The 24,617-nt window shown below is 47.1% G+C and overlaps 1 protein-coding gene across 2 annotated transcripts in view; it reads left to right on the top strand.

Annotated features, from left to right (window-relative positions):
* The window catches only part of LOC147415397 (coiled-coil domain-containing protein 13-like), a 28,323-nt gene extending 5,177 nt beyond the window's left edge, over window positions 1-23,146 (top strand). The window contains exons 3-15 of one of the 2 annotated variants that reach the window (XM_086467019.1): window positions 2,379-2,521; window positions 5,438-5,527; window positions 5,790-5,906; window positions 7,132-7,236; window positions 8,951-9,115; window positions 10,620-10,796; window positions 12,400-12,597; window positions 13,052-13,188; window positions 15,005-15,088; window positions 15,887-16,015; window positions 18,414-18,568; window positions 22,337-22,451; window positions 22,987-23,146. In XM_086467019.1, the coding sequence (XP_086323145.1) occupies window positions 2,379-2,521; window positions 5,438-5,527; window positions 5,790-5,906; window positions 7,132-7,236; window positions 8,951-9,115; window positions 10,620-10,796; window positions 12,400-12,597; window positions 13,052-13,188; window positions 15,005-15,088; window positions 15,887-16,015; window positions 18,414-18,568; window positions 22,337-22,451; window positions 22,987-23,146 (1,775 nt within the window). The remainder of the gene's footprint in view (window positions 1-2,378; window positions 2,522-5,437; window positions 5,528-5,789; window positions 5,907-7,131; window positions 7,237-8,950; window positions 9,116-10,619; window positions 10,797-12,399; window positions 12,598-13,051; window positions 13,189-15,004; window positions 15,089-15,886; window positions 16,016-18,413; window positions 18,569-22,336; window positions 22,452-22,986) is intronic. The other variant, XM_086467020.1, reaches the window with a different exon arrangement.
* The last annotated feature ends 1,471 nt before the right edge of the window (window positions 23,147-24,617 follow it).

Here is a 24,617-nt window from a genome sequence, read left to right as displayed (position 1 = left end):
CTCTTCACCTGCTTTCTGTTAAAAAGGAGTATTTTGGTCATATTTTGGTTGCCTCCCTTTCCACTCCTGTAACAAGCTTTTGCCAGGAAGAATCAAAATTCAGCTCTCAACCGAGAGCTCTGTTGAGCCTGCAGGAATTTGCAATAGCACTGAAACCACTTGCCTCCGAACTTTGAAAATACTTGGACACCGGTGTATAGATTTAGTCAACGCTCAGAGTTGCTCCCTCAACTTGCAAGGGTCTGACACTGGTTTGCATTTGCAGAGTTTGCTGAACATCCCTGTCTCTCCCGTGTAAGGAGTCTCATTGCTTTATTTGCAGAGGGAGGTTCCTCACGGTGGTTTGACAGGTCAGCACTCACGCATGGAATGGCACGTACACTTGCTCTCCCCTTCAGTGCCATGAGCTGCAAAATCTGAATACTGCTATTCCCCATCTCAGGGAGCTGTGGAAAGGACCAAATGACTTCTGGTAGTCAGGCAGGTCAGACCTAAGGTGTTATTGATAATTATGTGTCCCTGAAAAGAAGTATAACGCTCTTCTGGGGGGCGCAGTGCCCTCTGTTCCTTACAGATCTTCTGCAAGCTTGCTATTATCGGCACAAAACCCGATGATTCGTAGAAATCGTGGCTTGGAAAACTCTCTGTTAATGTCCAAGAACAGTGTTGCAGCTTTCTGTGCTACGTGGTGTTAAATTCCTTGTGGAGGCTCCTTTCGTTGGTCTGAGCAGGGTGCTGGGGGAATGCAAAGTCCAGCTTCTAAAGTGGCTTGGGTGTCCTCGGGAAGCTGAACTGTGCAGGTTGCACCTCCTCCACTGGGTGCCACTGTTGTTCAGGGCAGCGGTGGTGACCGGGCTAATAGAGAAGGGGGAAACCAGCAATAAGCAGAAATAAGTAACACTTAAATTACGCCTTAATTCGTAGAATCTCTCTCTAGCTGTATGTAGGAGACACGATGAGCTATGACTGGGTCAGGTCTGGAGCCAGGGGTGCTGTTGCAGCTTCTCTGGCTGACTCGTATGCCAGCTTGCAGCAGTTTGCCTCGTGCCTCTGTCTTCCCTGTCTACATCGTGGCAAGAGATTCGCCCACATTGTTTGGGAATTAAAAGCTTTGGTTAAATGTGTACAGTGTGTTCGAAGACCATCACGTGGAAGCAACAGCCTGGCTTTTGGTGAGTTTAGTACTTACTGTGATCCTTAGCAGGCATTATTTGTCATGAAAACTAAGGAGAAAGTAGCTTTTAGATGAGAAGAGAAACACAAATCACATAAAGGAGTGAGAACAGTGGAAATGCTTTTAAAAATAATAAATTTATGCTCTCCACAGGGTTTTAAATAGTGATATAGAGTCATATTCTGTTCTCAGCTATATTCTGCATTGCCCCTTTAATGTCTGTAGGGGTTTTGTGGGACTCAGAATTCACTTCAGAGTAATCTGTCATCCTTGCATCTCACCCTGGTTCTTCAATATAATCTTCATGGATGTCAGTAGAAAAGTCATTACTTCAGAGCGCTGAAGGAGGATGGAAGAGTTAAGAAGAATGACGAGAGCCCAGTTCCATCTTCATTTATCCCACCAAGGATTTGTTGTTGCAGGGTCGTGCTCGTTGCTGAGCTAGAGGTTTCCATGGACATGGTGTACAATCATATTAGTTTTGCACTTGTGCAAGAACTTTTCTTGACCTTTGTGATGTTCACAAGAACACGAGTGACACACGAGCCAGTCCTGGGGATTGCTTTCTCCGTGACACTAACCAAACCCTCTCTGCTGAGGAGGTGAATGAAGTACCAGTTTAAAAGAGCAATTAAACGTGTAATACAGTAAAGGCTCCATGTATAATCTCAAGGGACATATAAATAGGCACAATGACATTTCCTGGACCTTATCCAGGGCCCAACTGTCACAGTGTGCCTGACCTTTTAGGACAGATGTCTAGAAAAGTTCGCACCTCTGTTTCAGCAGCTCCTCCAGTAGTAAACAACCAGTGCGAAACAGAGCGTTGTCTTTTTCTGTAATATGCCTCAAAAACCTGTTCGTAACTGTCCTTCACAGCGGCGAGCAGAAAAACACCTCTACCCTTTCTCTGTGGTAATGTTGCTACCACCGCTGTTGTGGCCTTTTGATGTGTGGCTGTTGCTGAAGTGTGAAACGTGGCTTTGCTAGCCACAGTGTGATGCTGGCTGAAAGGAGCAGGCGATCCAGCTGGAGCCGCTGACGCCTCTTTTCCCTCACTTGTTCATTTAAGTGCCTGGCACAGCTCTGAGAGAAATGGATTAGACAATAAAAGAACATTGTGCACTGGACAGAGAAGAAAAGCGTCATCTGTGCTGAATCTTGCCTCTAAGACATGTCCTTTGCTTTTATGTATACTTTTCAGGGGCGGCTGGTTTAGCTGGAGATGTCGCAGCTACTAAAATAGTTGAATTGGCCAAAAAGAATCGTGAGATAACTGCCGAGGCTGAGAGTGAAAAAGCCAAAGTGAAGCAACTGAATAACAAAGTCAAAGAGCTGGAGAGAGAAGTGAGGCATTTTTTCTTGTTCTCTTTTGCATGCTAAACCAGAGAAATCCAGCCTTTGGGATAGAGGAGCTGTAGAAACTGGATTTGATTCATGTTCCCATTTTGAATTTGCTCTTAAATCTGTGTTTGCTTTGAGTTCTGGTAATGTCGGTCCATGATAGGAGGGATGTGTGCCCTCAGCTGTTTTCACCTTTGCAGAAAGGAGCAGCTGGGAAAGGGTGTTCACTTGGATTTGAAGCACAAGGGCTTTTCTAACAGTATGGCAATGATATTTTTCTGGTGGGTTTTTTTTTGAGAGAAGGTACAAATTTCATATTATTATGTCTTACATTCCCACTTTGTTAATACCAGTCATGAATTGGTACTCTATTCTTCGAAACTTTATTAATCCACATAATGAAAGCTGTTTTCTGGCGTAAGTACTTCCAGAACAGAGACAGCATGTCAATGGATCAATAACATTTGTCATGCTGACAGATGCATTTTGACTGCATCTTTCATAATCACTTCTGATCAGGAATTGTGCCTCTATCTGAATTGTGCTCTAGTTACCTGAAAGATCAAGAAATGGTAGATTAAATTTTTGAGGACTCCTGCAGAAATCCAGAGCGTTCTGGTCAGAGGGGTCTTGTCAAACAGTTGGCAGGCTGGCTAAGAAACATCCCGTGTAGCTGGGGACCTACAAAATCACACAAGTAGGGGAGCAAGCCGTGAATAATTTCAAGTAAAATCCACTTGGTTATAATCCCCTACTGTAGCATTGTAATGACCGTTATTCAAACACAAACTTAAAATATCGTCAGATCTTGACCCAAAAGAAGGGACCACAGACATTTCCGGAAAGGAAATCAAACTCAACGCAAACAGAAATTTTCAAGAAGCAATAATTGCTGGTCAGAGCAGTGATGGACACTTTAGATATGAGCTAATCTGTTCTTAGACACCAGCGCCATCAGAATCAAACCCAAACACAGCAACCTGTCTCGTCTGAGGTAAAGATGAACCGCAACGTGAACCCGCTGAAACCTGGTCAATGGGCTGTATTTTCTCCTAACCTCATTTGGGGTGGCTCTTCTCTAAACTGATGGTCACTGGCTGAGTTTGTGGGTTCTACTTGTTCAGTAGAACTATATGAAGATGTAAAAGATGGGTAAAAAGAAAGCGATGTGGACAGTGGGAGGTATCCATGAAAAATGTTGAGGGATGAGAGAGAAGATCACTGTCTAGACACACTCGTCTTTTTCCATTGGTTGTAGGAAGAGCCAAGACAGCTAAAGTGCAATTCAGTTGCCCACACATGAGCGTAGAAGTCCAGTCTGTGATGTCACTTGACCTCTCAGACATCCCTGCAGGGCTGTTAGACGTGACAGGACAGGCAGTGCTGGCGAGCAGCCGAAGGCCTCCGGGGTACCCTCGGATGCCTCCGAGGGGACTAGACAGCTGTGGGTGGGCAACAAGACCGAGTGTGCAGTCAGTCCCTCCACTCGATGGAGTGTAGGTGTCTGCTGTAGAGTGAGCTGAAGATTAGACTTCCCTGGTCCTATTGACGAGACTCCATTCTTTATAGAGACACCCACGCCGAGAGCAAGGAACGTGTTAATTTGTGAGTCGAATCTCATCCCCTCTGCCTACTTCTTGATGCCTTAAGCTCTGCAAAATGAATTGTGGTGATGGTACCTTCCAAATGCCTCACAAGATGCGCTTTCCCCAGTGGAAAACACTGTCCTTTTACATAATTGTTAGCTCTTTGCTCGTATGAGGACCGAACAATATGTAAATCGTAAGTGTTTTAACATGACTACATTCCCACAAACAAAATGGAAGGTGTGGCCGTTGAGCAATCGCTTGGCAAAGGGTGGTAGATGTAAACAAAGGCTGCAAATGGATGTTTGCAGAAAGCTTCCTTAGGATTTGACCTAGCAGCTGCCACCACTAGCTGAAATGTCTCGTTCTCAGTCCATTGACTGAAAGACTTGATGAGCTGGATAGAAAGGGTGGCCCAACCATTGACTGACTTGCAAAGAAGGGGTGAAGTTGCAGCTGGCTCCGAGTTACACACCGGGTTTCCCCTGGTATCACTTTAATGAAGAAGCTGCTCCTTACAGCCTTCTTTAATTGGGGCAAATAGTCAAGATTTCCCGCCCACCTCAAAGAATGAAGTCTCAGCCCTTTAAAGCAACACTTCCTGGCCTTTCCAGCTCCAAATTCCCTGCCCTCCCCTCCAGTAAGAAGTCTTTGCAACCTCAACATTGGGCATGATTCAGACCAGGAGGGACTATATGACTGCCTGCCTTTGCTGTGGCAACCAACAGGAGAGATACCCTTCACGGCTTGAGAAATGCTACTTGAGAGCCACCAGCTAAAGAAAATAGCTTTAACATCGTTACTGAATCTCAGCTATAGGGCTTTAGGTAGTCGTTTCTCCTTTTACATTCCTCTGGTGAGTAGAACTATGTGCTTTTTATGAAATATCCTGTGATTTTCTTTCAAAATGGGTAAACTGGCATCCAGAATCTAGAGACAGCATCCTGATCTGTACGGTACTGGATTTGCATTTAGGTATATAAACACTTACTTTATGAACCTATGGTGATAAAATCCCCCAGAAGTCTCCACACTTGATAACAGATCCCATCTCAGCGGATCCAGAGACGTTTTCACTGAAGTTATACCACAGTAAAATAACATGTGCTTCTTTGGGAGGCGTTTCAGGAAAAAAAGTATATGCTTTCCTACTGATTGTGTTTAAAAAATCAAGGGGAAAATGAAGTACTTTTTTTTTTTTTTTCTAGAGTAAGTAAACATCCAGGATCATCAAAACCGCTGTTGTACTTTTTTACTAATTACTATTCCATGGAGATGTGCTCTTCACTGTGTTCATTCTATAATAACAATGTTGGTTTTTTTTTTTTTCCAGCTACAGACAGCCATAGAAAAAATACATTCTCTTGGTGGTGGTGATGCAGGAATCAAGCAATCAATTCTGCAGATGATAGAAGGAAACTTGGTACGAATTGTAATTGAAAAGGGAAAATTTAGTTCTCTCCCATTGCACAGTCCTTTCCTCATGACAAGGATGTACCCGTGTCACTAGTTTTATAACCAATTTGCTCTGTTTGTACCTTCTCTGTGACCCCAAAAACGAGGGAAGGCATTTGCATGGGTCTGGGGAAAAAAGATTCTGCGATCCTGATGGGTCTGTGGATCTTAATCACTTCAGTTTTTCCCTGAGGATTCCGTTCTCCCCAAGTACATTCTTCTCTTCAAAGGCTGAAAGTCCAGAGGTGAAAGCATTGCAAGAAAAATTAACCACAGCCAACTTCAAAGTGATGGAGTATCGTAACCAACTCCAGTCTGCAAAGCAGGAGCTGAAGATGACCCAAAAGGTACTGTTGCAGGACAGAGTCTGTGGCTGGGATCCCGTGCGAGAGGTATATTCTTGGGAAATCAGGAAGCTGCTTTTCTGTTGAGCTTTGATTAACCTCCATGAAGTATTTCAGTGAAGTGTAAGGAGGTAAGAAAATCCAGGGGTGTAGTGGTTGCGTTGGGAAGGCGTGCACGTGGACACACAGCCTTCATGCTCTGCCACCATAGCTGGATGCCTGCGTCCAGTATTTCTTTTGCCACGATGGGCTCAGATTCTTGAAGGTTTATAAGTCCCAGTTCAGCCAAATAGGTTTGTGACTGACTTGCAGCATACGTTCAGGCCCATTCCTCCTTTCCGAAACGTTTGATTGTGTATTGACTTTCAGTGTAGGCTTCGGTCCCGTGGAAGTCAACGGGATTAAAGGCCACACTTGAACTACAGCACATGTTTAAACAACAGTTTGTTGGAGTGACATCCGGCGTAACCTTTTCCTCTTTGATTTGTGATGGATTTTAACGTGTTACTATGTGCTCTGTTTCCTTGGGTTTCATTACTTTGCAGAAGAGACCTGCAATGCGGATCAGAGTAGAGGATATGGTCCTAAAAATAGAACTCTGCTGACCTTTTTATAAATAATTTAAATGCTCTTCATACTAACTTTAGCTCTCGTTAATGTGGCTGTGTCAGAACTGTGCAAGAGAGATTGGCTCAATTCCTGGTGGCAAGGGTGTGTATTAAGAAAATACCTCTACTCTGTTCCTGTTTCGTTCTGGTTAAGTGTTCATGATATCAAAAATAATATGGAAAACTGTTAGTAACGCTTAGTCAACCTCGGTGACGAACTTGAAATCCTCGTTTTTACAACACTAGCGCAGTTTGACGCCCAGCTGGATGGTACGATTTGACCCTCCCCGTCGGCAGGCAGCAAACCACCGATTCACGTTTTTCAAAACTCAAAGGATATTACTCAAACGTCGAAATACCGAATGACCCACCTGACAAAGTGAAATAATTCACGTTAGCCCAACCCCTCCTAAGCATCAACACCCTGTACCGTGGCAACGATCTGAAAGAGCTTCCATCACGTGGGGTACAGGGGGTCAGATACAGGCGATAAAGAATGGCCCCTGCTTATAGATACAGTGTTTTGTGTTTGCCGCTGGGAAGAGTAGCTTTCCCTCCCCTCTCCCCAACCCGTGTATTTGAGCCTAGCCTTATTGTTGGTGTTCATCCCTTTTTCGTAGCTTTTAGCAAATGAAGTTGGTGACGATGTGAATATTCAAAGTCTCTTGACCAATTCTGGCAGCTGGCGTGGACGAGCCCAGCAAATTCTTGTTCTCCAAAGCAAGGTGAGTTAAGACCCTGCGTGGTGCTGGGTCTGGGATGCTCTTTCTACGTCGAGGTGTTACCAGTTTGAGTTAAAGATACTCTTAGTTCTTCTTTACCTAATTCCTAACATTTGTACCTGCTTATAAGGCATATCCCAGTACTTTGCAGTGCTTACTGCAAATAGATGGCCAGCCTTTTCTCTGTTGAAGGAAGCAACTGTTAGAATAAAACACTTTATGGTAACTTTTATATAGTTTTTTGGTATGTTTATGTGTGTGTGTGCACATAGGTGTGGGGAGGTGGGGTGTTAAATTTTAAATATGTGTTGATGTGTCTTTCGGAGTTCCTGCAAACTATTTTAATTAGTCTATTGCAAACATGCAAGTTTCAGTGTTTAAGCTGGGAATCTTTCACATCTTTGTTGAAGGAGAGAGTTCAGGGACCTTGGAGAGCTGTGGCAGCCTAGTTAAAACCCCAGGATGGTTTGAAGGTGCCTCTCTCCACTGAGTGTTGAAGGAGCCCTGCCAGTGTCTGTGCTCTGACTTGGACACCTTTGTTCAGTGCCTAAAGTCAGATGGGAAGAATTGAGGCCAGATAAGTTTTTCAAGTTGTTCCCCCAGGAACTTGAGTAAAATCTTTAACTCTTGAATCTCCTGAAGGGCACAGTCTAGCCGAAATGTCAGCTGGAGACAGGGAGGCAGTTCTGTCTCCATCTTAAATCAAACTTCTCTCAGGCAATTTGATACCTATTTTTCCATTTTTCCGCTGTTTAATTATATGCCAACAAACTTTTGATTTTTGCACTGATTGACTGAATTTTCCCTTGAGCCGATTACATCTTCCTTCCATGAGACCCCCTGGCTGGGATTCATCTGAAGACTGCACGTACTGTACTCTACGGTACTGCAGAAGTTTCTCTCTGAGCCAGCCTCCTCAGGCCCCTTGTGTAGTCAGTGGGGATCTTGTCAATACAGTCACTGAGTCAAAAGGTGCATCCCCTCTTGGGAGGCACCTCCAGAACAGGGCAGAGGAACTGTGCTGTAGCAGTGCCCGTTTCCCTCTACTGACTCTCGAAGAAGTCTGTGGTGAAGAGCTGGGATGCAGGGGCTGAGTTCACTTGGCTGCACCTAAGGGTCTAATGCCAGCCCAGATGCCATAGGGTGTCCCTCTGACCTCTGGTCATCTCTCCAGAGACTTGTAAATCCTGCATCATATGGGTCTCCAGTATCCCAAGACATCTAGACCAGTGCTAGGTACCTGTGTTGAGGCTGATGAACTGTGCCTTGGATTGTGGACATCCTGGATGGTGATTCTGCTACAGACCAAGGTGCTTAAGTGTATAGGGGTGAGTGGGTGTCTGCCCTTTTAGAGGCGATCTAAGGTATTATTCTGTTGCCCACACGTGTTTAGTGGCACTCAGGATGCTTTGGAGTGTCTGCCTGGCCTCCACATGTGGCTCCAGTAAGGCACAGATCTCCCACATGTCCTGACTCTCCTGTAGGTCTGGTGTCACCTCTCCTCCCTGCACAGATGCTGTAGACATCTGCATTTTTGTTAGCAGCTAACAAATTTAAATTTGAAAGAGCAGACACTGCTCTATGTTAGTTAACCACAATAAGGTCAAGAAGTAATATGATGCTACACTCTGAGCTCCTTTTGGTGATGTCCTCTTTGATGCTGGACCACTGTACCCCTGGTAAAGCCTCTGGATGAGTCGTCATTATTGTCCCCTAGGTTCGAGAGCTGGAGAATCAGTTGGGTCAAAACAAGACCAGAACATCACTGAGTGAGATTGATGAGGAATTGCTGGCACTGACTGATCCGAGAAAGTCGTCAGCCCAAAAGAAGAACTTGCTGAAGATTCGCAGCTTGGAAAAAGAAAAGAAAGAAACCTTGGAGGTAAAAAACCTTGAGCTGTGTGGGTATATAGTGTGTAATAACTTGCCTGACCTTCAGGGTGTATGTTACACCCTACCAGGAGACAATGTCAGGAACCCATTTGATCTGCTGGAGGAAGTCCTGCCATAGTTCACAGACTGAGCAAAGGGCTTCCCCGTGTGTTTTCGGTACCGCACTCTTACGTGGCCAGGCCTGCCTCTGCAGTACAAGGTTTGGTCTTCCCCTCTGCTTCATGATTGATGTGTCAGATACGTCTGCCTGGCCTGAAATGTGGCCATCTGACAACTGTGCCTGATGGGTGATGTTGGAAAGAGGGAGGGAGGCCCTGGGTTGCAATGCAGCTGGTACTGGCTTTGTACTGAAGGTGGACGCAGAGAAAATCCCTGCTCCAGCTGCATCCGAAGGCTGTAGCATCCCTCTCACCCTTTGGCCGTTCTTCATGTGGTGTTAAGTACAAACGTCCCCCTCACACCGCACGTATCTGGGTGGCTGTGGCCTTCTACATTTGAAGAGGATAACGTTGAGAGCGACGCCAGACGCCCTCTAAGAGGCATTCCGAAAATGGGTCCCACCGTTTGTCTGTCACATGGAATTGCCACAAAAATAAACGGGCAACCGTTGTTGAGGGGTTGAGGGAGGCTATAGCTAGTGGCACACGTGGTAAACCCCGAGGTGGAAAGGATGTGTAGCCCTGTGTCCACAAGAAACCTGGGTAGCTGGGGTCAGCTGCACCTACCCAGGTTAGCAAAGCGCATCTCCCTGTGCTTCTTCACTGTAGTCGCTTCCGTAGAGGCTGCCTGGCACCATCCCGGAGCTTGATTAGCTCCTGCTTTTCTCACCACAGTTTAACTGGGCAACAAAATGAGCAGTGGGCTGATGCCCACCTTTCCCTCTTGGCCATGAGAATGAAAGAGAAGATTTGTGGCTACAGGCACGCAGCACAGGGAAGGCTTTCCTCAATAGCTGTAGCCTGCATGGTTCCACTTGTGCCTTTGTGTTTCAGGCTTCGTTCACAGTAACTTCCCTCGCACTTCTCCGTTACTACTTCACTTCTAGCGTGCTCCCTGGCCGGCTTCATCTGGGTGAAGGCATGGCACAAGGGGCAGCATATGCCAAGGGCAGCTTCTGGGAGACAGTGTGGCATCCCCCCCCTGTATCTGGCTGGAAGAGAGCTTCCCCGTGGAGAATGATGAGGCAAATGAAAAAGCAGGAGCCTACAGAATGAGATTTTAACACAAAATTATTATTTGCTTCCTGGCATTTACTGAAGCAACCTAGTCCACTCGTATTCCTGAGCAGACAGACCTTTTTTTGATGCTGGCAAGCAGGCAGCGAGTAGTAGCACTTGTAATTTCTACTTGCTTCGGGATGATGGGGTATGCCAGTTCTATTTTTCTTTTAGGTTCTCCCAGGTGCTGGGTGATTCCTTTAGCTCACCAGAGCACCTGGGGCTGGGTGATAGGCTGTCGCTGTCATTTCCCTTGGTGTGTTTGCATCACTGCAGAAACTCAGCGGGGAACGCGATGCTCTCCAAAAAAGTCACGAGGAAGTGAAAAGAAAACTTGAGGCATCGAAAGCCAGGAACAAAGTGCTGTGCAGCGAGGTGAAGACGCTGAAGGAACAGATCGTCACCTTGCTGGAGAAAGGAAAACACGACGATGAGCTCATAGACGCCTTACTGGTACAGTCTTGGCTATTCCTGTTGGTCCCAGCCCCTGCAGATCGGTGATGAAACATGGTGTTGTTTAATGACACGGTGACACAGACAACCTTCAGGTGTACAGGGGCCTGATGAATCAAACTGTGACAAGCGGAGGTTGCCTAGTCAGCCAAAGCCCTTTTGCATCGGGTTGTGTAAAGGCTGCGAGACGGCACCAGGCGTGACACAGTTGCAGCAAAGTGGCTCTAAGCTGCAAGTATCGGAGGAAACGTTTTGCAGCAGCATTGAAGTAGGATTGTCTAGTAGGAAGGGCTTCATTCCTGACTCAGGAAGCTGGACTTTGTCCTGCTTTCAGCTCATTGGGAGAGATTTTTTTTCCTTAGAATGCCTGCCGTCTTGCCCTCTCATTTGGTGCGGGACGCAGCCCAAAACGCACGAGCTGAACCCCGTGCACTAAACCACGCGCCCACCCATTCGCAGTAGCTGAGGGGATTTGGCCCCTTCGAAACCAAGAGTTTTAGCAGAGACTCGAGGTGCAGTTATGCTGAAATAAATGGCTGCTCTCATGGTCTTGCGGCATCCTTTCGTCCTGCCATGATTCTAAATAGTCTTCCCCAATTACAATAATAAAAAACCATTAGTGGAAAACATGCCACTTTCTAGTAGGGTTAGTTCTGTGTTTCCTGATCCAGCCCCTCCCAAGTTTCAAATCACATTTCCTTGCTTCTGTACCTCGGTTTTAGCGAAGACATGCTTATGACTAAGCTGGCATTTGCCTTTCTGCCCACCAGGCAGCCGTGGGGAATACGGGTACGGACCAGCAGATTAGGCAGATTGCAGGGGAGCCAAATAACTGTGGTCACTTTTGCACAGCCTGAGCATTCTCACTAAAATTGTTACAGAAAGATGTGAGTTTCCTTGGGAAGGAAGGGTTAACTTGTTTTATCCCTTACATCAAAGAAGCACCTTGCTTGCAGTTGGTTGGCTTGACGGAACAAACTGTCCAACAAGTGTTAGATTTGTCAGTGTGAGAAAAACTCCAAAGCCCGTTGATAAAGCAGCCTAGCCTCATAGCTGTTGTCTCATACATCCCTCATCTTTTACTGCCACTACTGCACAATCTGTGTTCTAATTTCACAAAAAGCACTCGTATCCAATTTATGAAAAAGTCACCTTCTTTGTCAAAGGCCAGCCTTTCGTGCTCTCTTTTCTGCCACACCGAGTAGCAAACCTGCCAGAAAGCTGAATCTCTCAATTGCTCAGGTCTTTTCTACTTGCACCATCCAGTCACTAAAGTCTTGATATGACCCACAGTGGGGATGGACGGTCCTTACCCAGCCACGTGTGTCTGGGCATTGCCCGTAGATGTGCTGTGCAGTCTTCTCAAGGCACAGACGCCACGAGCAAGACAAGGTGATCTCGTGCTTAAAACGTAACGGACCAGATTCTTGGAGCAGCACTAGTGACATCAGCGTGCTTACGCTGAGGAAGGGGCTTGGCAGGGCAGTGGCTTGTCCCAGCATTCCTAAACGGGTGTTTGTCTTGGGGGGTGTAACACCCAAAGAGTCTTAATGATCGTTGTGTACAAAAGTCAGTATCTCACTCTTTGTTTCTGTGTTATCAGAACCAGCAGAAGCAAATGCAGGAGCACCTGAACCAGCAGGATGAGAAGAACAAGGAGTCCCAGCAGATGCTAGGGCAGCACTTGAACAGCGAGGTTCAGAAGCAAAACTGCCTTCTAGAGCAGCTCAGACAGATGGTGGCTGAACGAGAGGCAAAGGTTAAAGAGCTGGAAGAGGAGATTGGGCAACTCGCACTCCAGGTAGAGAGCCAGAAGAAACGAGCTGGAGGAGCGCACGTTGTAATCCTTTGAGATCTATTCCCATTGATCTAACACCCTCAGAGGGCCGCGGTGAGATTTTCAGTCTGTCAGGTCCCTCGGTAATGGGAGCTAGAGCGTTGAACCCAAGGTAAAACTTGGGTTAGGGACACAAACCAGCCATGCTGGCACCAGTAGCGGTGGTGCTGTGCTGCGGGTTCTCTAGCAACACTGTGTGCCCCCTTAGGATTTCATATGACATTGCAACTTTTTACTGACTTTTGTTGTTTCCATCCTGCAATGGATAGAAACGAAAGAAAAGTTTCTGAGGAAGTCCTGTAAATCAAACCTTCTGGCATGCTCGTAGCAATGATCTTAAGCTGCTGATTAGGCACGGACGCAGCTATTTTCCTTTGAACTGCGTAACTGGTTTTATAACCTGCTCCAACATCAACAGAAGGAATCTGCCCATCAAGGGGACCGTTCAGGAGCTGCTGACCCACCACCTTCTGAACCCTTGGAAGATCCAGGTTTTACTCTGTTTAAGCCTCTGGCATCAGGCAGCAATCGGGTTGGAAGGATTGGATCTGCTCGGTAAGAAGCCCCCAATGTCAATGTTTAAAATGATTGGGAGTTATTCAGAAGCGTGGTTTTCCCAGGCAGTTGGCTCCAACCACAAGTGCTGTGTGCCAACAGCTGTGGCAGCCTGTTTACAGTATATGGGAATCTCTAATCACGTTATCTCGTCGACTTTCGTCCTGGAACAGAGAAAGATACACAGACTTGCAGACATTACTGCATTTGGCATGATGGCAGCGCAGCTAATTCCCTTTCTGCAGCTCAGAGGATGTCTATGTGGTTAGCTTAAGTGCCTGTGATTCTTCCCTCTTATGAGAAACGGGGCTTCTAATGAATTTGGCTTTTAAATCATCAGATGTATCCCTGAGTCTAAGTAGAGCTTTACTACAAAATTTAAGAAAAGCTCTTCTCGCTCTTTTTGAGTTAGAGTTAGAGCATCCTGACTTTGTGCCTGCATCTCCACTGCTATACCCCTCTGACTGGCTTTATTCTCCCACCTCTAACTCTGCAGAAGTTGTGCTCTCACGGAGCAAATCTGCATTTTAGCCACTTTTTTACTTCGTAGGGCTGCTGACGGTAAGCAGGAAGGCAAGTGGGAAAACGAGGTTGGGTAATGGCTTTGTAGAAACCGCTAAGTGCGATGCATAACTGACTGCTTGTGTACGTGGCCGGCACCGCTCGGTCACGAAACCAGCTGACCTGTCAGGTGGGCAACGAGGGAGTCTGAGAACTGCAAGAGCCGTTAATGACTTGGTCAGCAGGGCTCACTCCTTCCATTAACTTTAATATGCTGATGAACTCTCTGTTTCATTTTACTTTAGTGAATCATCTTTTCCTATCAGGAAAGATGACATGAAAAATGCTATAAATAGGAGCTAAAGCCCCTCGGAGATGTCGAAATAAAAGTCTGCATTGTTAGACTGGGCCGCTCCTGTCGTTATCAGCCTTCCCTTGATTTTGGGGGTTAACCGCTCCTAGCCTGGAAGGCAGCTCTGCCTCTTCCACAATACGAAGGCTTCATCCTCTGTTAGCTGCAGCCTAAAGGCAAGGAAACGTGGAGGACTTGCCTTGAGGCAGCGGAGCTCAAGTTTGGAAAACTTGAATTTTACCTCCCGAGCACACGTGTCATTATGCATAAAACTCATCCAGAGTGGAGGTGATACTCTCGTGTTACCAGTTCACTCCTCCTCTTGCAGCAGTAAGCCTGACAGCTCTTCCTGAGCGTCTCCACAAAGCAGAAGGGTTCAGAAAACTGTATAAAGGTACTTTTAAAGGGCATTTGGAAAGAAAAGCTGCGCACGTGGCTGCAGAGCAGGGGTTCTGTTGGTTGTGAAAGCACGTAAAACATGCACAGTAACCTGTGCTTGTCCCTCATCCTAGTGGGGGAAGGTGCAAGATGAGGGTGCTCCCTGCCAGGGTCTGAGGCAGCAGAGCAGCAGTGGCCGCCTGTGTGGCCGCGTGCTCAGCTGGAGCCAAGCGGGATCGAGAGAAATTCCTGCTCACGAGCTGCTGTGGGGCTACTCTGTGCCGTGGAGCTCCTCCAGGCCGGTCTGGAGGGCCAGCAAAGTATCCCCAGAAGCGCAGAGCTCGAACGCTGCCCGGTAGTTTTTGCCTAAAACGGAGACACGAGGTGTTTTTGCAGCAGTGTTTTGGAGTCGGGGAGCAAGCTGAGCTATTGTGTATGCAGAGCCGGAGTGATACCCACTTAGGAGGCTCTGGGAGATTTTCCCCTACAAGGCAGCAATAAACACAGACACTGGAAAAGGTCCGGAGTTCTTGGACGACTGCCCTCTGGAGAGCTCAGGGCTTCACAAAGCTTTCTTCCTCCCAGCACAGTGTCCAAGATGGGCCATACGCTTGTCGAGTCCGCCGCCACGCAGCCTTTCCTTCCCGGTACTAACCTCACGCCTGGAAGGTACGTGCATCAACTTCCTCGAAAACACGGGAGGTTTCCCGCCACGCTCCGCAAGCTGCTGGCAAACCTTGTCCGTGTCTGCCTTGGTGCTGTGAACAGCTTCTTTCACCGTCCTTTCCTACCTGCTGCCAAAGGCTCTAATGTCTTCTTGCTGTCTTAATTTTTTAATCGATTTCTAGTTTTATTTCCCCATAAATCCCATTTTTCCCTTTTTACCCCCAGTCACCATGTTTTCTCCTGCTTTTTGCTCTAAAGGACATATTCCTGAATACTCCTGCAGGGAGAGATGGGAGAAGTGATGAAGTACATAATAATGGGATGCGTGGGAAAACTGCCCCTTCCTTTCGTCAGGTATCAGGCACAAGAACAGCCGTTGTACTGACGCTGCCTGAAGCCTTTCAGTGGGAGAAAATCAACAGCGTGCCGCTTAAAGGCTTAGCTTTTGGAGAGCCCACGTACAGGCTTGTTTTACTTGGGCAGTAGCAAAGGGAGGAGAGTCAGCGATCGTGGCTTGCTCAGGGGTGGAAGTTTGGTTTCAGGGGTGATGGGAAGGGGAAGCCTCCTTGCGAGGGAAAACCCCTTTCTAGTGAAACTCACAGTGGCTTTATTTCCAAATCTTTCTCTTTCCTTTATTGCAGCGTAGAGATTGGTGCTGGGGGGAGGTAGGGAGCCTGGCTCTGCATTCTAGCTTAGTCTTCAGACGAGTGTATTTTGATAGGGTTTTCAAATCCCCTCTTTCTTTCATTTCTTTTGTTGCTGAAATGGGAAACAAACTCTCTACGCTTCTGCTGCTTTTAGGCTCGCTGGCGCTGACAGCCCGGATTTGGAGGTGCTGCAGACGCAGGTCACAGAGCACAAGGCGCTCTGCCAGGCTGCTGAAGTGGAACGGAACAGGCTCCTGGAGCTGGTCACTGTGCTGCAGAAAAGGTAGAGGCTGATTCCGCCAGGATCCTTTGTGGGATGCTGCGATGACGGAGCGCTTGAGACGTGGGAGAGGCTGTACGGTGCACCCCCACGCTGCCAGCGTGAGCTTTTCCCTCAAGAGGGGCTTTTAAATTTTTTCTGCTCAATTTCCCCGCCTAGTTGATGATTCATTTTTATTATTATTATTCTTTTAGAACAAAGGACAGAGAAAACAGTGTCGTCTTCAAGCTTGCTGCACCTAGATAAAACTAAAATTCGTGTGTTTATGTGTGTGGTCTGATTTAGGCAGCAATATTATTCATCAGTAGTAAATACTGTAATTATAGTTACAATCTGACTTCTGTTCCAGATTCACACTCTTTTAAGTTTCGCTGTATCCTCTTTTAAATGAATTCCTTCTGGTTTAACTGAAGCAGAGCAGTGATTTTTTTTTATTTCTTTTCTATTATTCTGTTCAATTTAAGATGGTGTTAAAAGCCAGTTTTAGGAGGGCAGGAAGCAAAGTCTTTTCTGTCTACATACCTTCTAGCTGCTGCTTTTTTTCGCAGTTAGAGTACGTATATTATTAGATTCCCAAATCTGCGTTACAGCCTGTGGGAAGGTATGTGTTTGTCTGTGCACTTTTGAATACAACAGGCACTATTTGCTTGCGTGATTTTACGCTAGTTACCATTCCTCGCTTGTCTGGCTTTTGTGCCGTACAATTCATCGCAGTCAGGAAAACACGTTTTTTGGTAACTGTGGTAAAGGTATCATCCCCTGTGCTTTTAAGGGCTAAATCCTGGAAATACAAACGGGGAGACTTTTATTCCTGTTTGTAAGTCCGGTGAGTGTAATAGAGCTATGCAATTAGAGGAGGATGGAGGTGTGAGTGATGGCTGAAATGGGGCCATCACAAACGTGGGGTCATGGAGAACGTGGAGTCAATGAAATGCAGAGTCGCTTGTAAAACGTACCGCAGACTGATGATTCAGCACCTCCACAGTTACGGCACATTTATCAAGAGCTCCTGCAGGTAAAGTAAATTCCGTGAGACCGCGTGCAATAACTCTTGGAGGACCTCAGGATAATAGAGCACCTGGTCACATTTCAACGTGAATATGTGTAAAAAAAAAAAAATGGTGCATTCCTCCTCTTCCCCTGTCAGAGCGTGGGGCAGCGAAGCTCAAGCAGTGCACGTAGTGCTTAAGTCAAGAGAGGAGCACTGGGAAGGGTTACACGAGTGGTGGTTTTGAACAGCAGCTGCCAGGATTTAGGACGGGGCTGCACAGTCACTGCGGAGCAGAACGTAAAGGGTTCGGAGGATTGCGCCCTGCTGGGGGAAGGGGAAGAGCCAGAGGAACGTTTTAGTTTGTTATTCATATTGGCAGAAGATTTAATAAAAACCAGCTAGCCTTGTCGTTTTTCCTCCGCTGGTTGTGGATGCTGGGGGAAGACCTGGTCAAGTGAAAGTTTAGTGACTTCAGAACCACCGAGGGAAACACAATTTCTCATAGCACGTCACCAGTCTGGTAATTTACTGCCACAGGAGGTCAGAGTCTTGCCTGTAGCTAGATTTTTAAGAGAGCGATATAATTTTATCACAGTCGTAATATTGTTTTTTTAGCTATGCCAACTAGGAGGGAAATAAGACTGGTCCAGCCTTTTGATTCAGGGATTAGTCAGCTATCACCCGTGGGGTCAAGAAGGAAATTCCTTTATTCTGCACTATACCACACAGCGAGTCAATTCAGGTTTCTCTCTAGCTTTAAACTCCTTTAAATCATTTGGTACCAGGAGATGCACCACTGACTGCAGCTGTGGGCGCATGTCAAATTTTTTGCAGTTGCTTTTCTAAGATGTTTTTTTGGGGTGAATTGAGGCACTTTGCCCCTCTGCTCTGTGCTGCAGCGTGAACCATCCGTTTCTTTTCCACTCACTCCCTTCCACAGTAGTGTCTAAGGGCCACGTTTATTAAAAGCAACGTCAAGTTTCTTTTCTTTCTTGCAGATAACTGACGCAAAACAGCTAAATACGAGACAGCGGTTTTATAAACTATTTTCCTTCCAAATTTTCACGGAGTGTTTAAAAAAAACCCACAGTTTATGATTCCTGTAATAAAAGATCTCTCCTCAGCAATCTGCAGCTTGCCTGCTCGTCTGAGTGGTCAGTTCACCCGAGTAGCCAGTGTTAAGGGACCTGGGCAACTTCCATTCACTGTACTCACTAGTTAAGTCTGGTGGGCAAATCTGGAGGATGACATCTGGAACAATTGTGCTGGGATTTCTGCCTGTGGATGCACGGAAAATTCTCCTTTTCCCTCTGTTGGGAGCTGTGCAGCCTGAAGGATTGAGTATCAAGACTGACTGATGCTTGCTAGTCGTGAAATAAATAAGCTGAACCACCTTTTTTTGCCCATCAGGGTGGAGGAAGGCAGCGACAAAGCCTTAGAAGCTGAGAAGAGGCTTCAGGAAGAGCGGCGGCGATGTGTCGTGTTGGAACAGCAGCTTGAAAAACTGCAAAAGGACCCAGGGAGGAACAGGAGCGCACAGAAACCCCCCCTGAGGAGCAAAGCAGGTGAGGTGGAGCCCTTATCTGCACCTATGTCCCCCGTCCCACCGTGGTTAATGGACAGCAACAACATTTGGACTCTTTTATCTGTCAAACCTCCACAAGGGCTTGAACTTACACACCGCGATTTGGACCGACTCAAGCCAGTGGGCCAAGCCAGGAGGTGAAATCCTGGCCGCACTTAGTTGAAGAGGATTTTGTCACAGATTTAAGTAGGAGCAGGACTTTTGCAACGTGTTTTCTTCCACGGGATCACAGTCTACAGAGCAAACTTGACACTGCTCTGTGTTGCCGCCGTGCCCACTGCTGTGTTCCCTGTGCACTTCTGCCCGAGAGATTCATCTGAAGGTTAAGAGCAGAATTAAAAGGACGCATCCCAATTTAAGGCCTGTCAGTGTCGATGAAAAACTATTGCTGGTGATGAAGTAATTAGATCTGGTGTAATTTATTATCCCATGAACGGGATAATCTCTCGCTATAAATATGAAAGCCTCACTAGCATAGTTAAAGGAGAAGAATTCATGGTGGATGTTAAATTTTTATTTCCCTGATCAGATCCTTTTATCGCTTAAGGACTCTGATTCTGTAAAACATCTAATCCAATAAAATGGCACATATTCTTAAGGAAACTTTTCCAGGGCTTTCCCTTTTTATATGTCATGAAGACTTTAAATGCCAGGGTGTGAACAGTAGGAAGAGGAATTTCAATTTGGCAAATACTAGGATGCCGTCAGGCTGAGTTACGGTGATGAGAGAGGTCACGAGCCTCGTCAGAGACCCTTGTACAGGCTCTTGCCCTGCCCCACGCTGAAATGCGTCCTCTTGGGCCGTAGGGGACTGCGCTGCAGCTCAGCAGATGCGTGGCACGGCTCTCCCTCGTGACTCCATGCAGCACTGCAGTGTGTGCTCATGCTGCCTCGTCACCTTAGAGCTGACCTGTACTGAGCACTAGGAGCAGTCCTCTCCTCCTCCTCCTCCTCCACTGGCGTCTCATTTCTCCTCAGGCGTGGGTCAGGCTCTAACTGCACTGCATTTCTTTGCCTCTCCCACCCTAGTGCCCTCAGTTACGTGCATGTTTGACAGTAAGTTCTCTCCGGAGCAGGACCGTGATGCCAGTGATCCCAGGTTGTCACTCACTATGATCCCAATTCATTCAGGAGAGCTGGGGTCTCCAGTGTAACATCCACCCGGCGTTCAGGACCTCCAGGGAAGCGCTGCCATGCACCCATCCAGCGTGTCGAGAGCATTAGGTGTACAGGAACAGGATTCAGAGGAGTTTTTCTGCGAGCACTGATTTTTTAGAGCTGTCTTACCTGTATTAACCAAGAGCCTGACAGCAGAGGAGGTAGTGCAGAAAAACTTAGATCCTAAGAGAAACCTGGTGCTGAGAAACCAAGTGCTGCAGCCTTTGGCCTTTAGGATAGAGGACATTCACCTTGATAAGAGAGCTTGGGCCTCACCTTGTGGGATGCCCTTTGTGATTCCCGGCAGGGTTTGGAGGTGAGAGGCTTTGGAGCCCTGATACGGTTCTGCAGGTGCCCAGAGGAAGAAATCCAGGTGTGTGCAGGGACAGGCAGTAGCCAGACGAGAGTGGTGGGAACGCAGCTCCCAGTGGTTCACTTTTTACTCACCCCATGCCTTCAGCAGTGTGGTGGGAGCATGTTGGTGCTGTCTTCTAGAGGAGAATTTCACTGAATTTTTGAGAGCTCAGACTTTTATACCACCTGGCAGCGCAAAGCGTTGATGTATTGGTCTGTTCTCATACATGCACTCCGCTTAGATTTCCCTCGCAGCCTCCGAGAGGTAACAGCGCTGAACCCTCCAGAGCCTGAGCTGTTTTGGTCACGTTGTTGTGCTGCAGCAACCGTTTGATAACTCACCTCTGGGAGACTGGCATTTCGTAGCTGGAGGCAGCAGGCTGTTCTTACCAGCTGACAGGTTCCTTCCTACTCAATATTTAGTTCATTAGTCTTGTCTGCTGAAGGGCTAAAAGCAAAGGTTGAAAAGGATTGGCAGTAAGAGTAAGGAGAAGAAATCCTCTCTAAGTTTGTAAGATGAGTAGGTAAAAATCTATTTCACCACCCTTCTTTGAAGAGAGCTCAGCCCTTTGTGAGGTGCCAAAAGTCTCTGGAGTTTGCTCAAGAAATGAGTCTCCAAGTCTGGAATGCACCTCTTCAGCAGAGCATGTAGGTTATCTAAATGCCTTCGTGCCAGATAGTTGAGGAAATAAGAAGGAATGAAAAGATTGAATATGAAATAGAGACTAGAGAACCCGCTAATTAACATAATATTTTCTTTTCTTTCTGAAAGGGCAAAATTGGAGAGAGCTGATCTAATTGCTAATCTAATGCTTCTAGTCTCTTCAATTCAAGGGAAGCAGATAATGAAGCTGAGTAGCTAGAAACAACCCAGTTGTGTTTTCAAATTATTCATGCTTTTCAGGGGTTTTTTTCTGTCTTATCCAAATTTCTAATTAGCAAAGAATAATCCCAGAAGAGAATAGGTAAGTAACGGCAGGTTTTCCTCAGTCCTGTAAAACACCACCTCGAGATCAAAAGCGATCAACAGAGCCTTTTCTTCTCGCGTGTTTCTGTCCAAGTCCAATACTTTCTGACCCGGTTCTTTTAGGTATTCCACACGAGGAGGATTTAGCGTTTTAATAGCGAATTTATTCCTTGGAAGGTATTTGATGTGGGATCTTAGTTTGGAAAAGTGATACAGCAGTGTAGTGCAATCACAAGAGTACGATACAGCAGTTGTGATATGCACTTGAATCACAAGGTAAATACGACTCCCATGACCAGCCTGGATGCTCACCATCGTGACACGGGGTGTCCCCAGTTGCCGGAAAGGAATACATGGGTTGAAGCCAGGTCAAACCAGTTTTCTTCAAAGTTCATGTTGCTGGTGGGTTGATTTTTATGCTCTCTGTTGGGCTGAACCACGTGCACGCTTCCCTCGCGTTGGTCTGGCTGGCTCAAGGCTCTGTTGGTCGTTTTAGGGAAGCCCATTCCCATTTACTCGACTGATCAGCCCTTTGTCTGCAGCAAAGACCACCCTCCGGCCCCCTTGCTGTTGGTTGGGGGAGTTCAGCATCCTCTACAACGGCTGTGGTCACTCTCTACCTTCTTTTCTGAGCTTCCTGAGCCCATCGTCCTTGCCTGTCTCCTCTGAGCCTTCTTCCCTTGCAGGCGTTCACTGGCCGACCCCAGGGTTTTTGCTCCTCCCATCCCAGCAGTAAATTCGAATCGTATTTTCCCTATAACCCTGAAAAAAGGTCCCGTGTCCCTTTGAAATGAGGGGAGCATTCCTGAATCAGAACCTTAGGTTGAAGTACACGTTGAAGTGCTTTCCTGCACTTACCCTGGGCAGTGTTTGTGCTGGGGGTCAAAACAGAAGCGTGTGCCACACGCAAACGTTATCACGGGCATTCGGGAGGCAACACAACGACAAGATAAACATTAAAATAATCCTTTTCAACTGTTTCTCTCATCCATTTTTTTTCGCCACTTAAATATTTTGGATTTTTTTCTGCTCTAAACAGGTAGGCACACACATTCCTGCGTTTAGCCCTGCAGTGCAAACTCATCGTGTTTGCGTTTTGCTGAAAGCAGATTAAAATAAAAGCCTGTCCTATACATTTGCGGTATCTTCATGGATATACATAGAACTTAACAGATTCCTTAGCACTGATTCACCGTTTCCTGATATTTACTCAGTGCGCTACCCGTGAAAATGTTTTCCTAAAACTCCATGTCGTGATTAAATCGACAGGCCCGTCTGCGAGTCACTCCAGGCTCACCTTGACTGTGGGTGGCAGGAAGGAGCCCTCTGCAGCCCAGCCCTCCAAGTTGCCTCTGGAATCGCAGGTAGAGGAGCTGAGCACAAGGTACGGTTTCCCTCTTTCCGTGCTGGGTTACCTACAATAGCTACAATTCATGGCTGTCCTTCCAGCAGTGGCACTACCTGCACCCGCTCCTCAGAAGAGAAAACCTAGCAAACTCTGTAGAAACGGCAGATCCTCTGGTTTGAGTTTGTCTAGGTCATCCTTACACAAATTTCCTCGTAATTATACCGATATCCAGAAGTGTTAAGCTAATGCAAGTATTAAGCAACACAAAACACGTGCAAGGACGACGCCTTTTTTTTTTTCCCTTTTCTTTCCTTGTGCGTCGATTGCAAGCTTGTTAGTGAAAATAAAATGACAATCTTTAACAAAACAGATCTGAAAAGTATCTTGGTCATCTAATACCCTGTCTCAAAGAGAGAAGGACCAAGCGTTAAGTCTGCTCTTTCTCATGCCTGTCATAAAACGAGCAGAGAGCATGTGTTTCTCTGTTTTCTCCCCCAGAGCTGAAGCACTGTTCTAATTTGCTTTGAAGCTCCGCGGCTCACATGAAAGTTTCCCTTTTGTTTCCTCGTAGGCTTGTGATCCAGCTGGCTGAGAACGAAGCTCTGAAGGATGCTTTGGAGGCTGCTGGGAGAAAGAAAGAGGAAGACTTTAAACTGTTTCAAGACACAATGGACCAAGTGAAGGACATCTTTCTACAGGCCATTCGGCAGCAGAAACAGCAGAAGAGTTAAGCAAGAGATTCAGAGTCCTTTGGGCTGCAAAGCAGGGACAGAGAGCTCCGGCATCGTGCCCGTGGTTTGAAATGCAGTGGCAGTGTAGTTTTGCAGCCTCGGATCGTGTCATTTCTTTAGCGTCCGCAGGCGAGGATGAGAAATGGAGAGGAAACACAGAAAGAGGGAAGGTTCTGTGTGTCAGCAAGCTTTGCCTGTTAAGAGCCAGCGAGCAGCTGGCTCCCAGGCTGCACATGCCGCAGGTTTCGGAAGCTGCAATTCCGTAGTGTGATTGGGGGGGGGGCAAGACTCCCCCCGTGTAGTTTCAACAGAATTTCCCTCGAGAGGGCTCAATATTGAATATGCTGCTGCCTTTATCAGCGCCTAAAGGCATTCGCTAAACCAAAGTTATGCCAGCTCCCTTCCAAAGTCAGGCCAGGAGCAAACTGAATGCTGGTTTTTATCAGCACGCTGACACCTGCCTGTCTCAGCTCTCTGCAGGGCTTAAGTGCCGAGGGAGTGGGTTAGCCTGGCCTGTGAATACCACAAGGGAACTTCGGGGGGGCCTCCACTCACCATTCCAACCTGCTTCTTTGCTTGACCATACTGGCAGCAGAGTTTTCTGAAACTCAGTGGAGTTTCCACTGAAACCTGTGCAGATTACCTCTGCCATCAGTCAGACCTCCCTTAAACCCAGCTCCTTCCGTACGACAACTTGCCATCCGGGTGATGAACTCCCTATTTTTGCATTCATCCGTCAGGCAGGTCTTGTTCTCGCTAGGAAGAACCGCTAACAGAACGCAGGCAGGTCCTCCACGCAGTAGCGGAGGGACTTTTGGAGGTGCTGGAAGCCCTTGCCTCTCCGTCCTTTTCTCTTGCAGCACGGGGAGAACCCCAAGAGCAAGCTAATGAGGCGTTAACATGCAGCCTGCCAGCGGAGGGCTAGCCTTGGGGATTACAAGCAAATGGAGAGCTGGTCGTTTTGGTAGAGTGCTGCTTTGTTCCTCGGTGGAACGGCTTGAAAGCTTTTCTTTTCCTGCTTTGCTCTGTCAGCCTCTTTTTGTGAGCGTGGAGTGGGTCAGACTTTAACCCCAGCTGCTCCCTTCCCCAGAACGGCGACTGCGTCCTGACTCCACCAAGGCAGGGTGGAAAAAGAGAGCAGGAGTCGCTCCAGAGGCGGTGAGGGTGGTGTCGTCCCTGGCTTTTTTCCCTGCTTAAGTCTCTCTTCAAACAGTTCATGGAATCTGATGGAGGAGGTCACGGAGGAGCCGAGGATAAACTCAGCACCTGCGGGTTAACCCTCCCTGTGCTTAACAGCCCTGCTCTGCTCCCCCAGCGCTGGCCTGGAGCTCAGCAAAGCCACCAGGTGTTTCTCCCGGGACCAAAAGGGTCCATTGCCCTATTCCTCCTGCTCACCCTGCCGGTAGCATCCCAGGAAAAGGCATCTTGAACCTGCAGTCCTCCCGGTGACCTCGAGGAATCGTAAATCCTC

Source organism: Leptosomus discolor, chromosome 6, assembly GCF_034619465.1.
Source record: "Leptosomus discolor isolate bLepDis1 chromosome 6, bLepDis1.hap2, whole genome shotgun sequence".
Classification (NCBI taxonomy): Eukaryota; Metazoa; Chordata; class Aves; order Leptosomiformes; family Leptosomidae; genus Leptosomus; species Leptosomus discolor.
Note: the sequence above shows the minus strand (reverse complement) of the source record. Positions and strands in the feature narration are given on the sequence as shown.